The following is a 16,758-nucleotide window of genomic DNA, read 5'->3' as shown; positions in this document are numbered from 1 at the left end:
ATTTTGCATTAGAATGTCCATGTACATTCAGGGGCTGAATGTGGTGGTCTGAATAAGAAATGCCTTGCCCCCTCCCCCTTCATGTAAACACTTGGTCCTAGTTGGTGGTGCTGTTTAGATTATGGAACCTTTAGGAGGTGGAAACTTGCAGGAGGAAGTACATCACTGGGGGCAGGCACAAGTGAATAAATAAGAAAAATGTGATGCATTGGGGGCTAGAGAGATGGCTCAGCTGTTAAAACCACTGGCTGCAGAGCAAATGGGTTGGATTCCCAGCACCCACATCAATCGTGCAGCTCAAAGCTACTTGTAATTCCAGATTCAGGAAATCTGAGGCCCTCTTCTAGCCTCTGCAGGTACTGCACACTTGTGCTGCATATACATACACTCAGGCGCATGCACATACATATAATTTTTTAAAAAGAAAAAAAATTGATACATTAGGATGATTAGCTTGAAACTACACAAGAATCTAAGCGATACTACTCTGGTTTCTCTTCAGATCATATAAATCTTTCGCCTTTTATTAAAGAATCTAAGCAATAGGAAAAGTCAACACAGATTCAGCTAGAAATGTTATTTTATTTTAAAACACATACAGATTAATAAATATTATTGGAAACAATAGCCTTTTATTTACATAAGGCAATCACAACATGCTATGACTACTTCTAGAAAGCAAAATGTAAGCAAGTCTTAGCCACTGATAAATATGTATGTGCACTAACTGGCAGCTCCCCTGATACATTTATGTGAAAAAAATGTTTATGCAATTGACATTTGGCATTTTTAAAAAAATCTGTATCTCTTTCTCTCATGATTTTATTCATTTTACAAGGAAATAATAGTTATCCTTTAAAAAGGCAAAAGCAGGAATGCAACTGAAAAGCAACACCTTTAAATTTTCATAAAGTGCAAAAACACTGATGGAGTGAAGGGTAAGTTATTGTAACAAATCAAAGAAATATTCTGAATTTTTCGAGGTGAATCTTTGGCACTAGTGGTTTGGGAGCTCCTGACATTTGCCTGGCACTGGATAGTTCATCATCAGGTGCGAGGTGCTTAGAAGCAAGAAGTTCAGCATGATTCATGACAAATTGAAAGCAACAGAATTGATGGATCACACAGGTTATATCTGCACCACAAAGACCTAAGCAGAGCATCAGAGGAGCCCATCAGAATCTGGTCTTTCAGTGTAGCCTTTTGTTTTAATGTCTTTATTAAAAAGACATTAAAATTTATTTCTGAATTTTACAATGGAATATATAAACTCTTCCTTTTAAAACAAGATTAAAGCCTGTAGAATCATGCAAACTTTATACCCAGTGCTTCCTTTATTTACTTAGTGCTCCAGGCTACATACTCTACAGCACAGTCCTGAACAGACTCCAAGGTCACTACAAGTTGAGTTTCATCATGCCACTTCCAGAGCAGTACCAAACTTGATGCTCTCATCTGAGGCCACCAAGACACTGCAAAATGTGCTTGCATTTTAGAATCAACCAATTTGGAGAACCATCCCACCCCTTTAGAGGTAGAAAAACTGAGGCACAGAAAGGTTAACAAATTCACTTATATGTGTACAATTCAGGAGAAAACTGGAAAAAGAAAAAAAATCCTCTGGGACTGAAGAGATGGCTCAGTGGTTAAGATCACTTACTACTGTAACAGAGGAGCTGGGTTTGGTTCCCAGCACCTACATGGTGGCTCACAACTGTCTGGAACTCCAGTTCTAGGACATCCATTGCCCTCTTATGACCTCTGTGGGCACTGCACTCCTGTGGTGCACATACATACATGTAGGCAAAACACTCAAACACATAAAATAAAAATAAATCTTTTAAAAATAAATATAAAAAAGAAATCCTCCCTGACTCTCTGGACCTTTGACTCTGCTTTTTAATTACTTTGGGTACATTTGAAACAGATGTATATCTACATGATCATTTTTTTCTACTGAATACCAATTTTTAGTAGACATCTTTTGATACAACAGATGTTACTTTAAAAAAATTTGTGTTGCATTTAATAGCGTATGAGAAATATGTACAGTAATAGATGAGTAGTGATACTGGGCCAAATTCTCATTAATGTTCCTGTAATCCTTAATCTCAAATGTACAATGGAGCATAAGAATCTGGTAAGATATGAAAAATCACTTAAGAGCTAAATAACTGTCTCTTAAAACTCACCAGTAATAATTGTGAAGGGAAAATGAGAAATACAAAAGTTGAGGTCGTTTATGTGATAAACTGGCTTGTGATGTGACTGGTGTGCCAAGTAGTCTTCTGCCAGCTCTAGCAGAGTCTAACAGTGAATATGAGTGAAACACAAGAGACATGTGGCTATAATCCTTGGAAAGTTGGGGGTAAGGAGCTAATACAGTTTTGGTCCCTGAGAAGGCATTAACACCTTTAAGGTTCTATCCAGTCCTGCTTAATGGATGAACAAGCTCCTTGGTGTCAGACACACTGAGAGCACTTCCTTCAGACCACAGAAGCTGATTTATCTAGTCATGAGGTCTTTCCAAAGCGTCCTACTGGTCACAGGAAGACGAACCAAGATCTAGTAGGCATCAGAGTGGAACTCTGCTTTTCTAGATTAGTGGATCAGCTTGGGGAAAAAGGCATTGTCTTCTAACAAAAATTATAAGCAGTAGCCCAGGGTAGTGGCACACTTGTAATCCCAGCTCTGGGGAGGTGACTTTGAATCCAAGGCCAGCCTGGGATATATAGTAAGACTTTTCAAGGGAGAAAAGAGAAAAAGAACTATGCAGCAGGGCAGTGCTCTATGCTAACCAACGCTTGTTTCCGTACACCACATATTTTTCCACACCTGACAAACACTCATCTGAATACTGTACAGAAGCCTGGAATCCAAGCTCTAAATGTTCAGTACAGCAACTGCCAGAGAACTGAGCTGTCTCTAACAAAGGAAGAGGATCAGTGGCTGCACATTTGAATAGTCTTCCACAAAAGCAAACACAAGTGGGCTAGTGGTGTATTCAGAGGTAAAATTGTTGTCTAGTATATATAATGCCCACGTTCAATTCCCAATACCACAAAAAATAAAGGCAAGGAGACAGACATGAAACTAATGAAGGACAAAGATCAATATATTACTTCTGGGATTAACTGGAAATAAAACTAAGCACAACAAGCCGGGTGTGGTGGCACACACCTTTAATCCCAGCACTCAGGAGGCAGAGGCAGGTAGATCTCTGTGTGTTCCAGGCCAGCCTGGTCTACATAGTGAGTTACAGGACAGCTGGGGCTACAGGAAGACCCTGTCTCAAAAAGACCAAAAAAAATTAAGCACAACAAATTGGTGTAGAATATTTCTTACTGCTGAACAATCGGCCATTGTATATCTCACACTCTAATAGACACAACTGTAATGATAGTCTCAGCAATGAGCAGGGCACTGGAAAACAGTTCTTCCCCAAGGGTCCTAGTGTGGGCAGTTATGCCTTCCTTCTCCAAAACCTCCACAACTGACATGGTGTTTATGCAGACCAGCAAATGGTCCAGGTGGTATCCTGAAGCTTGGTTCAGGTTAGAATCGCTAATTAGTCCTACAATTGATCAATACTTAGAACCAGAAATAACCTTTTCAAATACAAATATTCTTATGAACAAAAGCATTGTTCAGGGAGAGGAGGAGAAAGATGGCCTAAACATCTTCCAGAAGTAATTCTATAAATTGTCACCAAAAATCTTTGATTTTGGAGAATACTTGAGAAAAAATATACTGTACGTATTTTTTAAAGCTTTTTTTCCAAAGGTAAAATTCAAATAATGATATTTTTCTATGAATTTACTTTTGGAACAACCAACAGGAAAGTCATTTGCATTCTAGACCCCCCCCCAAAAGCTCTTACTCTGGAACTTTAATTTTCCTTTCCATTTTCAAATGAACTATGAAAAGCTGAACTTAAAAAATATTACTAACTCTATATATGCACTATGTCAAATTTAAAAATTAGACTATTAAATCCTAGTCATAACAATTACTTGGAGGTTGCTGTCAGACTTGAAAAACAATGAATGATAAGAACTTTGTTCCTCTGGAACAAAAGTATGTATCCTAGTGAAGCAAGGTGCTGACCAGATGGAACCTGGGAGATTCTGGTGGTTCCAGGGCCTCAGCAGGAGCACTATTGATACTATGATATTTTGTTTAACGAAAACATCATAGGCTATATGAAACTATCACCTCTGACTATCCATGTGGCTTAAAATTTAAGATGCACCAATAGATGCATTTAAACTAAGCGTCACAGTGAGCTTTAGCAAAATAAACATGGTAATTTCCACATTATAAACTTTATTATAGTAATATAGCTATATTTGTCCTATGATAGCTTACCCTCAGAAACCATACTTTTGATTCATTAAGTCTCAGAAATGAGCAAGGCCACCAGAAAATCAGAGTCCTTTGTGTTAATCTAGTATCGTTTTATTTAGCTTCTTTTGTTTAACAGTTTAATGAACTATTCTTTGTACCTTTACATTCTTTTTATCTGGAAAAGCATATTTTTATCTTAGTGAGAAGTTTAACTGGATGCTATTATATTTCACGTTCTACCTGACCTAATCTACTTCATTCAACTTCACCTTTCAACTTGGCACAGTTCCATTTAGATAAAACAATGCACGTGGAATACATAGTCATAATGGAATCCTTGCATCACTTTGTGCACTGCTCTAATACATGGGAAGGTTATTATGGATAATACTATAGAATAATCATTGATCCAAAACACTGGCATGGTTAATGACTATTTTACACTTAAGAAGACTTTTTGTTTTATTTTGTTGTTTGTTTTTGATGCTGGATATCAAGCCCAGGGTCTTGCATACACTCAGGAAGTTTAGTAAGATGTTGGATAAGGAACTGTAGAAGATTTTACCATTTCAAACAAGGAGAAGGCTAAATCTTTTTCATCTTTGCTAGAAATTCCTTTAAAAATTATATGTTATTCCCCTTTGTAGAAATAACCCTAAACTTAACTGTGTCCTTTAACTTGTTTCTGTATTAAAGTGCACTCAATGTATGTGCTATTAAATAGCTACTCTCTCATTAACAGCCTTATTGACAAGTTTAATAGTTTATTTTTTCTGGATGGCCACAAATGCTTCCTGAAACAGAATGAGGGTATTTTGGATAATGGATCCAAGGAACATAGGTTAAGCGCAAATTATTTCCTGGTACTTAAATAGTCGTCCTTAATTGGACGACTATAAATGGGTCAGCTTTAAAATTTGTTCTGTGTCTTTAGTTTTGACTGTCTTCCAACAAACGTTAACTGCTTTATATATTTGTAAGTTGAACATTGAACATATACACAGTAATAGTTAGATTAAATTAATTCAAGTGATAAAGGCACTAAAATTGATTTGAGCTACTTGAAAAGTCATCCTGCCAATGGAACATCCCATCACATTCATTGACTCCTCTCTCTACTGCTACTGTCTTGGGTGCATGTAGGAGAATCAATTTGTTAGATGATTTTAAAAAGTCAATTTATATACCTCCTATTTGAATAAAGTACCTGAATGTTATACATGCTTAACAGAAACACAAATTCAATCACATTTATTGTACAGAGCCAAATTTCAAAAAAAATTTCTCTGATTTCCTAGGTAACCTGTTAAGAGCATATGCTCTCCTGCAAAGACAACTAGAAAGACCTCATACTTATTTTCAGATTAAATCATATTAAAATGTTTTAAACAAGTAGTCATGAAAGTTTCTAGGTTCATGGAAATGAAAATGGGATTTGTCTCATCTGAAAGGGATGACACCCAGGCAACCACTGGGAGCTTTGGGCTGCAGAGGTCTGGGCCCCACCCTGGTAGAAAGCCAGGCTCCCTATTGCCCACTAGATCCCTAGTTAGTACACAGGCAACTCTCACCACCAGTCTCTTCTATTTGATATCCATTCATAACCACAGACCTCCTCCAATGCCTGTTCCTCAAGCCCCCTACCCTTAGTTGCATCCTAGTCTGTTTTCATACTGGATTTGTTCATCTCCCCAAGGTTGAAATTGAATTCTTTGAACACCTGTATAAGGACAATTCCCACAGAGACAGTTGTAAATCCACAGGCCATGCCCAAGAAGTCCACCAGGCCCACGTTGCTCCACTCCCGGAAGAGGATGGCTGAAGCCAGCAGGACCAGCGTGGTAAACACCACATAGTAGATAGCCCCAAACACGGAGGAGTCGAAGCATTCCAGGGCTTTGTTGATGTACCTGAATTGGACAATGATGCTGCAGCCCAGCACAGCCAGGAGCACCAGGCACAGGCAGAGGGCTCTCTGACTGGACGGATTATTGTGCAAGATGTCTTGGGCTGCCAGCCCAATGCCCTTGGTGGAAGGCACGGTGAAACTCCCCAGCAAAGAGCAGATGCTGATGTAGACCATGATGTTGGTGGGCCCATGGGCAGGCGCAATCCAGAAGATCAGCAGCAGCAGCATGAGCAGCACAATGCACAGGTAGCCCACAAACACTGCAAGACAGATGGAACACAGTGACCTGGGAAGTCCTCTCCAGCCACCACCCTGAGGGGCAGAGCTGAACCAGACTGCTCCCCTACCAGCCACCCCACTCTGTTGCGGGGAGGGAGATCTAAGGGAGGACAGGACAGACAGCCACCCAAGGGTTCTACTTTGAGTTGTTATATCCACTAACTCCGTTCCACAAAAATTATTTCTACCACTATCCGCTGTTCACAGAGTCATGGGAATTGGGAGTGTAGCTCAGTGGCAGACCACTTGCACAATATACTAAAAGACCTGGGTTTGATCCCAAGCACGGCAAAATGAAAATGCATTAACTCCAAGCAGCTACAGCCACAAAGACAACAGTGGCCATGAGATTTGTGGTCTTTCTCAGGAACACCTGTGCCAAAGACTCATTGCCTTATGTCCCTCAGCACTGGAGGTCTCACTAAGTTCTGCTTCCACACAGCCGGCTATGGGTAGAGCAGGCTACAACTATCCGCTGCCCCTCCAAGTGAACGGATAAATATGCTAATGAGAAAAGCTACTCCCAGGACCCCCCAGGGCTAAGCCTGGAGAGATGAAGAAATGGTAATCACCCTCATTGACAGGAAGGCCCTGATAAAAATGTGAATCCCCAAAAGTGTCTTTAACTACTAAATGTTTTTGTGGCCTACTCTATCAGTACCATTAAAAATGTACAAAAAAAATTTTTTTTTAAACTGCTATTAGCAAAATGGACTTTCTTTTCTTTTTTTAAAGGAGTAGGCCTTGTTTTGCCACTCAGACTGATCTGGAACACCTGGGCTTAAGAGCGCCTCCCGCCCCAACCTTTGGAGTAGCTATTACTGCACCCAGTTGCAAGATGAATTTTCTTACTTTAGAGTCAATTCAACAAATCTTTATAAAATACCTATCACAGGAAGACAATGCTGAGGTTGTAATGGGGCATGGGCTTATGTGGGGGTGATCTTAAACTGTGGCACTGTCTAGGCCCAGTGCAATCTTTAGGGGCTGCATACAGTGGATGATGTTGGGGGATGCAAACAGCACTCACAACCATAAATTATTCTATATTCCTCACAACTTCTGAATGTCTCCTTGGAATGGCTCCTTTTCACTTGTAAATGGAAAGTCTGGTTATGATCATCACAACCTAGAAACTATGTTTGAAACAAAGTAATAGTTATGTGGGTTTCATGCACATTGAGTCTTTCACAAATACAACTTCTATGTAAGTTGAAGGATGATTATTCAAGAGTCTTCCTACATCTCAGGGGATCATACTGTTGATGGCAGGGCTCAGAGCAGGTCAGTAAGATGACACCCTGAATAAGTTTGCATCTTCATCTGCTAAATTCTCAACTTCACATGTTATGTAGGGTCTCTCAACTTGAACAACTTGTATCTGAGCATTTACATTATAAGGTAGCATCCTGCTATGTCTCCTTTTTTTAAAACAAAATTTATTATTTTTATTTTATGTGTATGAGTGTTTTACCTGCATGTAAGTGCACCTGCATCATGCAGTGCCCATAAAGTCAGAAGAGAGCATCAGGTCCCCTGGAACTGGAGTTACAGACAGTTTTTAGCTGCCATGTGGTGCTGGGAATCGAACCCAGGTCCTCTGCAAGAACTGCCATGCTCTTAATTGCTCTGCCATCTCTCCAGCCCCTATGTTTCCTTTACAGTGAGGCGTTATATTGATTGCTCTGAAATTATGTGTACAAGGTTATATTTCACAAGTCTGTAAAGAGTGTGCTGGAATTCAGAACTAGGAACTGGTTGTATATGTAAACTAGGCAATGTAGACATTCACAGCAACAAGTGTAGACATGCAAACAAGCAAGCAGGCAATGGGGAGCTCTGTCCCTCAGAGGAGAGAAAAGACTCAGGAAGACTTGATAGGAATGAATGAAAGGACAGCTAAAAGCTGCCCAAGAACCTGACCTACAGACTAGCAAAGGGGCAGTGGAGGGCAGAGGGCCTGGGACATGAAAACAAAATACTACCAAATTGTGAGGCAGGTTTGGGGATATGGGTAGAAAACTAGAAGCAAGTGAGCAGGCAGTTTCTGGAAAAGCAGCAGGGTGTGAATATGGAATGGTCGGGCTCTCATGAGAAAAGGGAATGTAAAGGGCCTTGAAGGTGGAAGGGTCCAGGAATCAAGAAGGCTGGGGTATAGGGAATGGAAGTTAGCAAAAACAGGCCTGACCCAAAGGCAGCAGTGAGAGGAGCAGTAGAGGTAGGCAGTGGCAAAAGGCTAGAAAACAGCACACCAGCTCCAGGAGGCACTGGATAGCTGTCTCAGAAACCATGTGTGAGAATGAAGGATCCACAAGGAAACCTGTTGTCCTATGCTCAGCCCGAGTTTCTCATTTCTCAGATGCCCCCAACTTTGTGACTCTACGTTCTGTTTCAAGCATTTGTTTTGTTATCCTCCTCTTTTAAAAATTTTTTAAAAAATTTATTTTTATGTGTATGAGTATTTTGTCTGTATATAAGTGCACCCATATATACAGTGCCCACAGAGGCCAGAAGAGGGTGTCATATCCCCTGGAACTGGAGTTAGGGACACTTGTTAGCTGCCTTGTGGATATTGGGAACTGGACCTGAATCCTCTATAGAAGCAGTTAGTGCTCCTAACAGCTGAGCCATTTCTCCAGCCCTATCATCGATGCATCCTCTTTAAAGAAACCATTTTGTATTTTTTCTCCCCAGTAATTCACTCCTATGAGACTTTAATGTCACTGATATACTGTATAGCTGTTCAAATATTGTTATCCAAGTCTGTCCTTTATACATTAAGAGTATGATTTTTTTTCTCCCCCAAGTATTAGCTTTTGCTTTCTGGGGTACTATTGCCAGGACCAAGAATGCATACTTCATGGTATTCTCTTGTTAAGTGTTTGTTTGTTTTTGTGGTGCTGGGTATCAAACCCTGGGCCCTGCAACAGCACTCTACTATTGTGTTGTACCCCCCAGTCTAACTGTTCTCTCTTTGGAGACCTTTACAAAACATTTTCTTCTAACTTTTCATCTTTGAATATCAGAGATCATATATGAGAGGATTCAGAAATACAATTAAGTGCTGATTTAAATTTCTTCTGGGACAAACATTCACAGTGCTGTTTGTACCTTTAGGAAAAAAATGCTGGATGTGCCATGTGCATACTGGCAGCACTAAGTGGACTCAGTGGATTTAAAAAAACACAGTATACATAAACCAGGCATGGTAGCCCATGCCTTTTATCCCAGCACTCAGCAGGCAGAGACAGGCAGGGTAAACAGTGAGGCCCTATCCACACAAAATTGAGTGGAGGGGAGTGGAAGTGGAAGTTGGAGGGGAGAGTGTGGAAGTAGATTTGATCAAAACACATTATGTATACATGTATGAAATTCTCAAACAATGAATTAAAAATATTTTTAAAACATTTTAAAGCCAACAAGTGAAAACAAAGAAGCATGTGGTGTGTGGTGTGGCGTTGTGTGCTGCTACTGAAGAGGCTGCAGTGAGGGGAAGGCCGGGCCGAGGCGGGGGGGGCCCCGGGGTTAAGGTTTTGGCTTGCAAAAAAAAAAAAAAAAAAAAAGGAAAGAAAGAAACAAAGAAGAAGAAAAAGAGAGAGAAAAGGGGAAAAAAGAAAACCTATTACTTAACAAGTTAAGTGACCAGAATAATACCATTTTATATTTCACATTTTCTTTTACTCATGATTTATAATTATACATAGGGTGGAGAGATGGCTCAGCAGTTAAGAGCACTTACTGCTCTTGCAGAGGACCCAAGTTCAGTTCCCAGTACTCATGTCAGGTGGCACACAACCACCTGTAATTTCAGCTCATCTGTGGGCACCTGCACTCATATGCATGCACACACACACAGACACACACAGACACACACACACATACACACAAATAAAAAGAATAAAAAGAAAAAAAGTATAATTATACATCTATAAATTACAAATGTATAAATACATTGAGACATGAACATATCAGCATCATTTATACTCATCAAAAGTAAGGAAAGGACTAGGAATATGGCTCAGGATGAAGTGCTTACTTAGCATGCACAAGTTGAGGCTCAATTCCTAGCATGGAAAAAAAGTAACCTTTAGATACACTCCCCTGGAAATCACACAGATAAACCCTAAGGGTGCTCACTAGTTCATCTAGTTGTCCAATTTTTAATGCCTTGTCTTTACACTCTTTTTTTTTGTCTTTTTGAGACAAGGTTTCCTTGTAGCCCCAGCTGTCCTGGAACTCCCTATGCAGACCAGGCTGGCCTAGAACTCACAAAGATCCTCCCGCCTCTGCCTCCCAAGTGCTGGGATCAAAGGCGTGTGCCACCATGCCCAGTGTCTTTACACTCTTAATACTCAGAAATACTTTGGATTTTATGGGAATAAGTGAATATCACAATGTGAGATGTTTACAGAGATACAATGCAGGGAGATAAAGTCTTGGCTAACTTAACTAAAGATTACCTTTTCAAGTTTTGACAGACACTTCTGCTTCTGTGCGCAACACTACTAAATTAAGAACTAAAATATTGTGTGAAGACAGTTCTGTGAAGATATTTGTATAAAATTATTGATAAGCTATATAAGTCTATTGAATTTAGAGAAAATTTGTATTTTGAGGGAACTATAGTTATGCAGTGTTGTTTTTATTGCATTTGCCAAAAAAAAATTATACATCAAACATCTTCACCACAAGGTATCTGCCTTCCAGAGCTTCCCAAAAACCAGGAAGCCTAGGGAGAAAGCGGGTACTGCTCCCGTGAGGGCAGTAGGAAGGATGCACAAGGGCGACAAGACAGCACAGGTAGCCTAGGAAACAAATACAATGGAGAGGAAGCACCACGGAAGACAGGGGGACGTAGCAAAAAGCACGGGTGCACAGAGGAAACTAGAAAATGGAGTGCCAGGCTGAAGGTGAGGCTCAAGGAATGTGGAGGTGAGAAATGGGAGAGGGGAGAGACTTCCAGGAACAGAAAGTGGCACCATGGAGGAAGCATCTGCAAGGCAGAGGGCTGAACTGCCCTTCACGCTAGGTAATCAAGACAAGCACTTGTGCATGTACTTGTGAGCCAAACAGGGTGCCTCAAAGGAGCTGGGTTTGGCTTACACATATAGCCAGCTGATGTACACGCACAAAACTGATGGATAATGGAGATCTATGGTGACAGATCAGAGTGGACACTGTATACCTGCCCTGTCAGAAGTGTCACACTGGAGTGGTAACATGACATGTCTGGCCTTCCTGGGCAGAGTGACTTAGCAGCTCAGCTAGAAAGAGTTACCTGGATTAGTCAGCTTCTCCTCCAGCTCAGCCTGAGTTGTCACACTCTCAGACTTTGGGGAGTGGATAATCAGCACGACAGAACCTGCACAGCTTAGCAGACACCCCAACTTGCCCAAGATGTTGAGCTTTTCCTTCAGAAGGTAAGAAGCTAAAATAGACCTTCAATTAAACAAAAGAAATCATTACAGTTTAAATCAAACTATGAGACTTGTTTCTACTAATTGAATTGAAGATACTTTATCTAGAAGACCCACATTTTCTTTATAGGTGTATTTTATTTTCCATCAAGTTTTTTGTGTTTTTTGTCTCAGTGTCCCAGGGGCACTGGGAATCAAACCAGGGCCCTGCCCATGCTATACCACCGAGCAACACCTACTCCCACCCCATCATTTAGTTCTTACAAATGGAAAAATAATACATTCTCACACCAGTAATTTATTAAAGTTGTTATTTCAACAAAACTGGGTTTTTGTACCATTTCCCTGAACAGCCAGTGTGTAGTCAGTAGCATCTTAACTCATACCATTGTATAATATTATCTCAGGAGATAAGAAATATATGAGTAGAAAAAGAAGTCTCAGGATTGACCAATAATAAAAGTATTACTTTCTTATTTATAAAAGCAAACAACATGTACACAAACAGGAAAAAATATACAATGCTAACCACAGCTGGAGCATGGCAAAAGGAATCTGGGCATTTGTTTTTCTCTAATATTCAAAACTTTTTAAATGTGGTACTACTTTTTTCATATAAAAATAATGTATAAATTCATAAACCATCTATGAACTTCAGGTCTGTAATGTGCCCATCTCTTACTTCCCTGGGTGACACCAGTATACAATCTGAGTCAGAAAATCTGGGCGCCTAGTAAGGTTGTTCCTATACTGCTGATGTCTATGCTGAAGACATTCAGGAGACATGAAATTCCAGGAACAGGGTACACCAGGCTCAGGGATACACAAACAAGGCTTTGGACAGGATCAGTGTTGAACTTAAGGCCCAAAAGCTAATGTAGAGGCAGGGGAAATGTCTCTTATGATCCCTGAAGCATCTCTGAAATAAACTGAAATAGATTAACAGAATAAAACTTACACAAATTGAATTAACAGGTGTTATCATTTGGATTTTTATGGGGAAAAAGACAGTGAGACTCTCACTGTACAGCCCATGCTGACCTGGAACTCACTGTGTAGCCCAGGTTGGCTTGGAATTCATAGCAGTCCTCCTGCCTCAGCCTCCCAAGTACTGAAATAACAGGCATAAACCACCGCACCCAGCTATTTTGGATCATAAATATCCCTCAATGGCTAGGTATTAAAACATGGTTCCAGCCTGTGGTGTTATTGGGAAGTTAGGTCATTGGGAATGTGCCCTGGAGGAAGATGCTGGGACACCAGTCCCTCCTGCTCCCATCTCCTCTCCTCCAATCTCATTCTCAATCTCCCTCCCTCCCCCAGACTTCTGCCAGACTGCCATCAGGTGACCAGTCTCCTATATACCAAGTTTCTGCCTTGATAGACTGCTTCACCAACAACCCAGCTGGGGACCACCAACCATGAACTGAAACCTCAGAGACTGTGTGCCATAATGAACTTTTCTTCCTTTTAGGTTACTGACAGGTACTCACTACAACAACAGAAAGCTAACTAATTCACTGTGCATTAAGTACCCTAACCGAATCAGTAAATTGGCTAATGAATTGGAGAGTTCTTAAAGGAAGAAATGCAAATGGCCAAAAATATTTGAAAACGTGCTCAACATCAAACAAGAATTAAACACAAATTAAAACTACTTCAAGGAGCTAGAGAGATGGCTCAGTGGTTAAGAGTATGTATTGCTCTTCCAGAGGACCCACGTTGGGTTCCCAGCACCCACATCAGGTGTCTCACAACTACCTATAACTCCAGCTCCAGGGTATCTGATATCTCTGGCTTCCACAGGCATGTGCACATACAGAGAACAAGAGAGACTTTAAAAATAATACAAATATTAAAAAGCAAACTACTTTGAAATGCCATTTCATCACAATCAGAATAGTTATCATCATGAAAGCAAAACAGCAAATGCTGCTGAGAATGTAGGGAAATGAACCCTATTCGCTGCTGGTGGAAATGCAAACTGGTTCAGCCATTATAGAAATCAGTATGGCAATTGCTCAAAGAAATCAAACTAGAACTATGATATGATCCAGCTATACCATTCTTGGGAATATGCCCAAAGGATTCTAAGTCAATACACCACAGTGATATTTGCATTTTCATGTTTATTTCTGCACTATTCATAATGGCCAAGATATGGAAGCAGCCTAGAGGTCCAGCTGGGTAGAATGTGATACATATAGTCAATGGAATTTTATTCAATGGTAAAGAATGAAATTATGGCATTTACAGGAAAATGGATGGAATGAAAGATCATTACATTAAATGAATCGAGACAGACACAGAAGGACAGATACAGCATGTGTGACAGTTAATTTCAATTTTCAACTTGATGGGATGAAGAGACACCAAAAACATTAGTGATGCCTCTTTAGAGTGTACTTGTGGCAGCAATTCCAGAGTGGACCAGCTGAGAAGGCAAGAGCCATGATGAATGTTGGTGGTGCCATCCCATGGGGGTGGTTGTGGACTGAATGAAAAGGGATAAAGCAGAAAGCCAGCTGAGCACCAGTATTCATCTCTCCTGATCAGCCAAGCAGTCTCCTGCTTCTGCTGCATGTCTTCTCCACCACATACTACATCTTCTCAAGATGTAAGCCAAAGGAATTCTCCCTGAAGCTTCTGGCTGTCAAGCATTTTGTCACAGCAATGAAGAAAGTAACTAATAGATGTTTTCCCTCCTATGCAGAATCTATATGCATGAATTTATACACACACACACACACACACACACACACACACACGAATGTAGGACCCAGAGTAGAAGAGGGCTATGGGAGGGAAGGAAGAGGTCTAAAGAGATTAGGGAGGGAAATGAGAAAGTAATGCAATATATGCAACAAAACAAAACAAAAAACAGAAGGAGGGACTATTGGGGGGAGCAAGAGAATGAGAAGTGGGGAGGAGGTAGAGAAGGCAGTGTTGGACAGAATAAGAACAAAGTGTAGTGATGAAACCCATTACTCTAGGTGCTAATTAAAAATTTAATTAAAAACACTTAAAAAATCTAAAAGAAAAATGAAGGCTGGTTCCAGCCTGTGGTGTTATTGGGAAGTTAGGTCATTGGGAATGTGCCCTGGAGGAAGATGCTGGGACACCAGTCCCTCCTGCTCCCATCTCCTCTCCTCCAATCTCATTCTCAATCTCCCTCTCTCTCTTCATAGGAGAGAGAGAGAAACGGTGGTATGTGGCTGCAGGTAATTTTAGAGGAGTAGCAGCATAAGTTAATGAGGCCAAAGGACACAGAGGCTAGGACAGGTTCCTCACAGGTAAATGAGGGACACAACTTCACCGCAAGCAGAAGCTGATTTTTGCAGATAAAGTCTCAGTTGTCTTTTCAACTGTCCTTAGACCAACAGACGAACAAGGTGATGACTTCTGTGTCCTCCAGTGGCTATTTTTCCATAATTATCTGATGAGATGCTTAGGGAAGGAAGGAGGGGTTAATACAACTGCATTTCTTTTGGAAGAAATGTCTTCAGTCATATAAGTAAACTTCTGAGCAATCCTTAACTTGTACTTTAGTAAATAAAGAGACTGAAAGATGATTGACAGACCAGGCAGCAAGAAGGCCCAGAGTAGGGGAAGAGATCTTAGTTTTGAGGCTCTTTCTCCACCCTCAAAGTGTGGTCCTTTCTCCAAAATACCATACTTGGGAACAATATTTCTGAGTGCCAACACTAACAAGAGGTGAACCATAGAGATGACAGACCTATAGGGCCAAAGTGCCCATCTTTCGTTCATTCTGTGTCCCTAAACTGAAATAGTTTTGTCCTGAAGAAGGCCCAAGAGTGCACGTGCACTTGGGGAACTAAGCAGCATCACTGAAATAACCAAAAAAAAAAAAGATGAAACACGACCAGATGCTAAATCAGGGCTAATGCAGCTGACCAAAGAATCAGAAACTAGAGAAGTGGCAGGGTCACAGAACAAGAACCAGACCTAGAGTTGGTCTAGGACAATGGTAGGCAGAAGGGGCTGCCAGGAATGAACTCAGACTAGTTCCTGTTCTACCATAAAAGAGCAGAGTGCAATCACCACCTTTAAACTTTGGTTATTTTTTTTCTATTAATGAGTTATGAGTTTTAATATATCCAAGTACAAGTTCCTTATCACATATAGAATTTGAACTGTTTTTCTCCTATTCTGGATTTTCTTTGTTGAAGGCATCCTCTGAAGCATGTTTTCTAAAAAACTTTTTTCTAAACATTTATTTATTTTGTTTTTGGGTATCTGTACAGGCATCAGAGGCCAATTTCTAGGAGTCTGTTCTCTCCCTTTATGTGGTCTAGGGACTGAACTTGGGCAGTCAGGGCTGGGCAAGTGACTTCATCTGCTAAGCCATCATGCTGGCCCACCCACAGCTTCATCCTCCCACTCCTCCAAGACACCCCAATATGTCCCCCTCCCATCTTCATATTCTTAAAGCACAGAGGTTTTAATTTTTATCTCATTTTTTCTTTCCTTCAAGTGCTTTTAGTGTCACACTTAATAACCCATTGCCTAATAAAATATAATTAATTGAACTGTTTTCTTCTACAAGTTTGACAGTGTTAGCTCTTTGACCTATTCTCAGTTAATTTTTTCTCTTTTTAATCATTATTTTTAAAATTTTTAATAGCTACCTGATTAGAAGAAGCTTTTCACTACAACTTTAACATATTCAGTAACACACTCCAGAACAAGAGTACATCTCTTTCACAAATGGCTGAAAGTTTCTAGGTTCACAGTCGAATTAATACAGTTATACAATACTGAACTCAGTATAAGCACTGTAAGATC

General features: G+C 40.4%; 1 protein-coding gene across 1 annotated transcript in view; it reads right to left on the bottom strand.

Annotated features, from left to right (window-relative positions):
- Window positions 1-562: 562 nt before the first annotated feature.
- Window positions 563-16,758, bottom strand: part of Nipa1 (NIPA magnesium transporter 1) — a 53,119-nt gene continuing 36,923 nt past the window's right edge. Inside the window, exons 5-6 of the mRNA XM_008833641.3 lie at window positions 11,814-11,974; window positions 563-6,516 (exon numbers count right to left, since the gene is read on the bottom strand). Of these exons, the coding sequence (XP_008831863.2) occupies window positions 6,005-6,516; window positions 11,814-11,974 (673 nt within the window). The 3' untranslated portion in view covers window positions 563-6,004. The remainder of the gene's footprint in view (window positions 6,517-11,813; window positions 11,975-16,758) is intronic.

Source organism: Nannospalax galili, unplaced genomic scaffold (assembly GCF_000622305.1).
Source record: "Nannospalax galili isolate Female #2095 unplaced genomic scaffold, S.galili_v1.0 scaffold135, whole genome shotgun sequence".
In the NCBI taxonomy this organism is placed as follows: Eukaryota; Metazoa; Chordata; class Mammalia; order Rodentia; family Spalacidae; genus Nannospalax; species Nannospalax galili.
The sequence above is the reverse complement of the archived record's forward strand: the minus strand, read 5'-3'. Positions and strand labels throughout refer to the sequence as shown.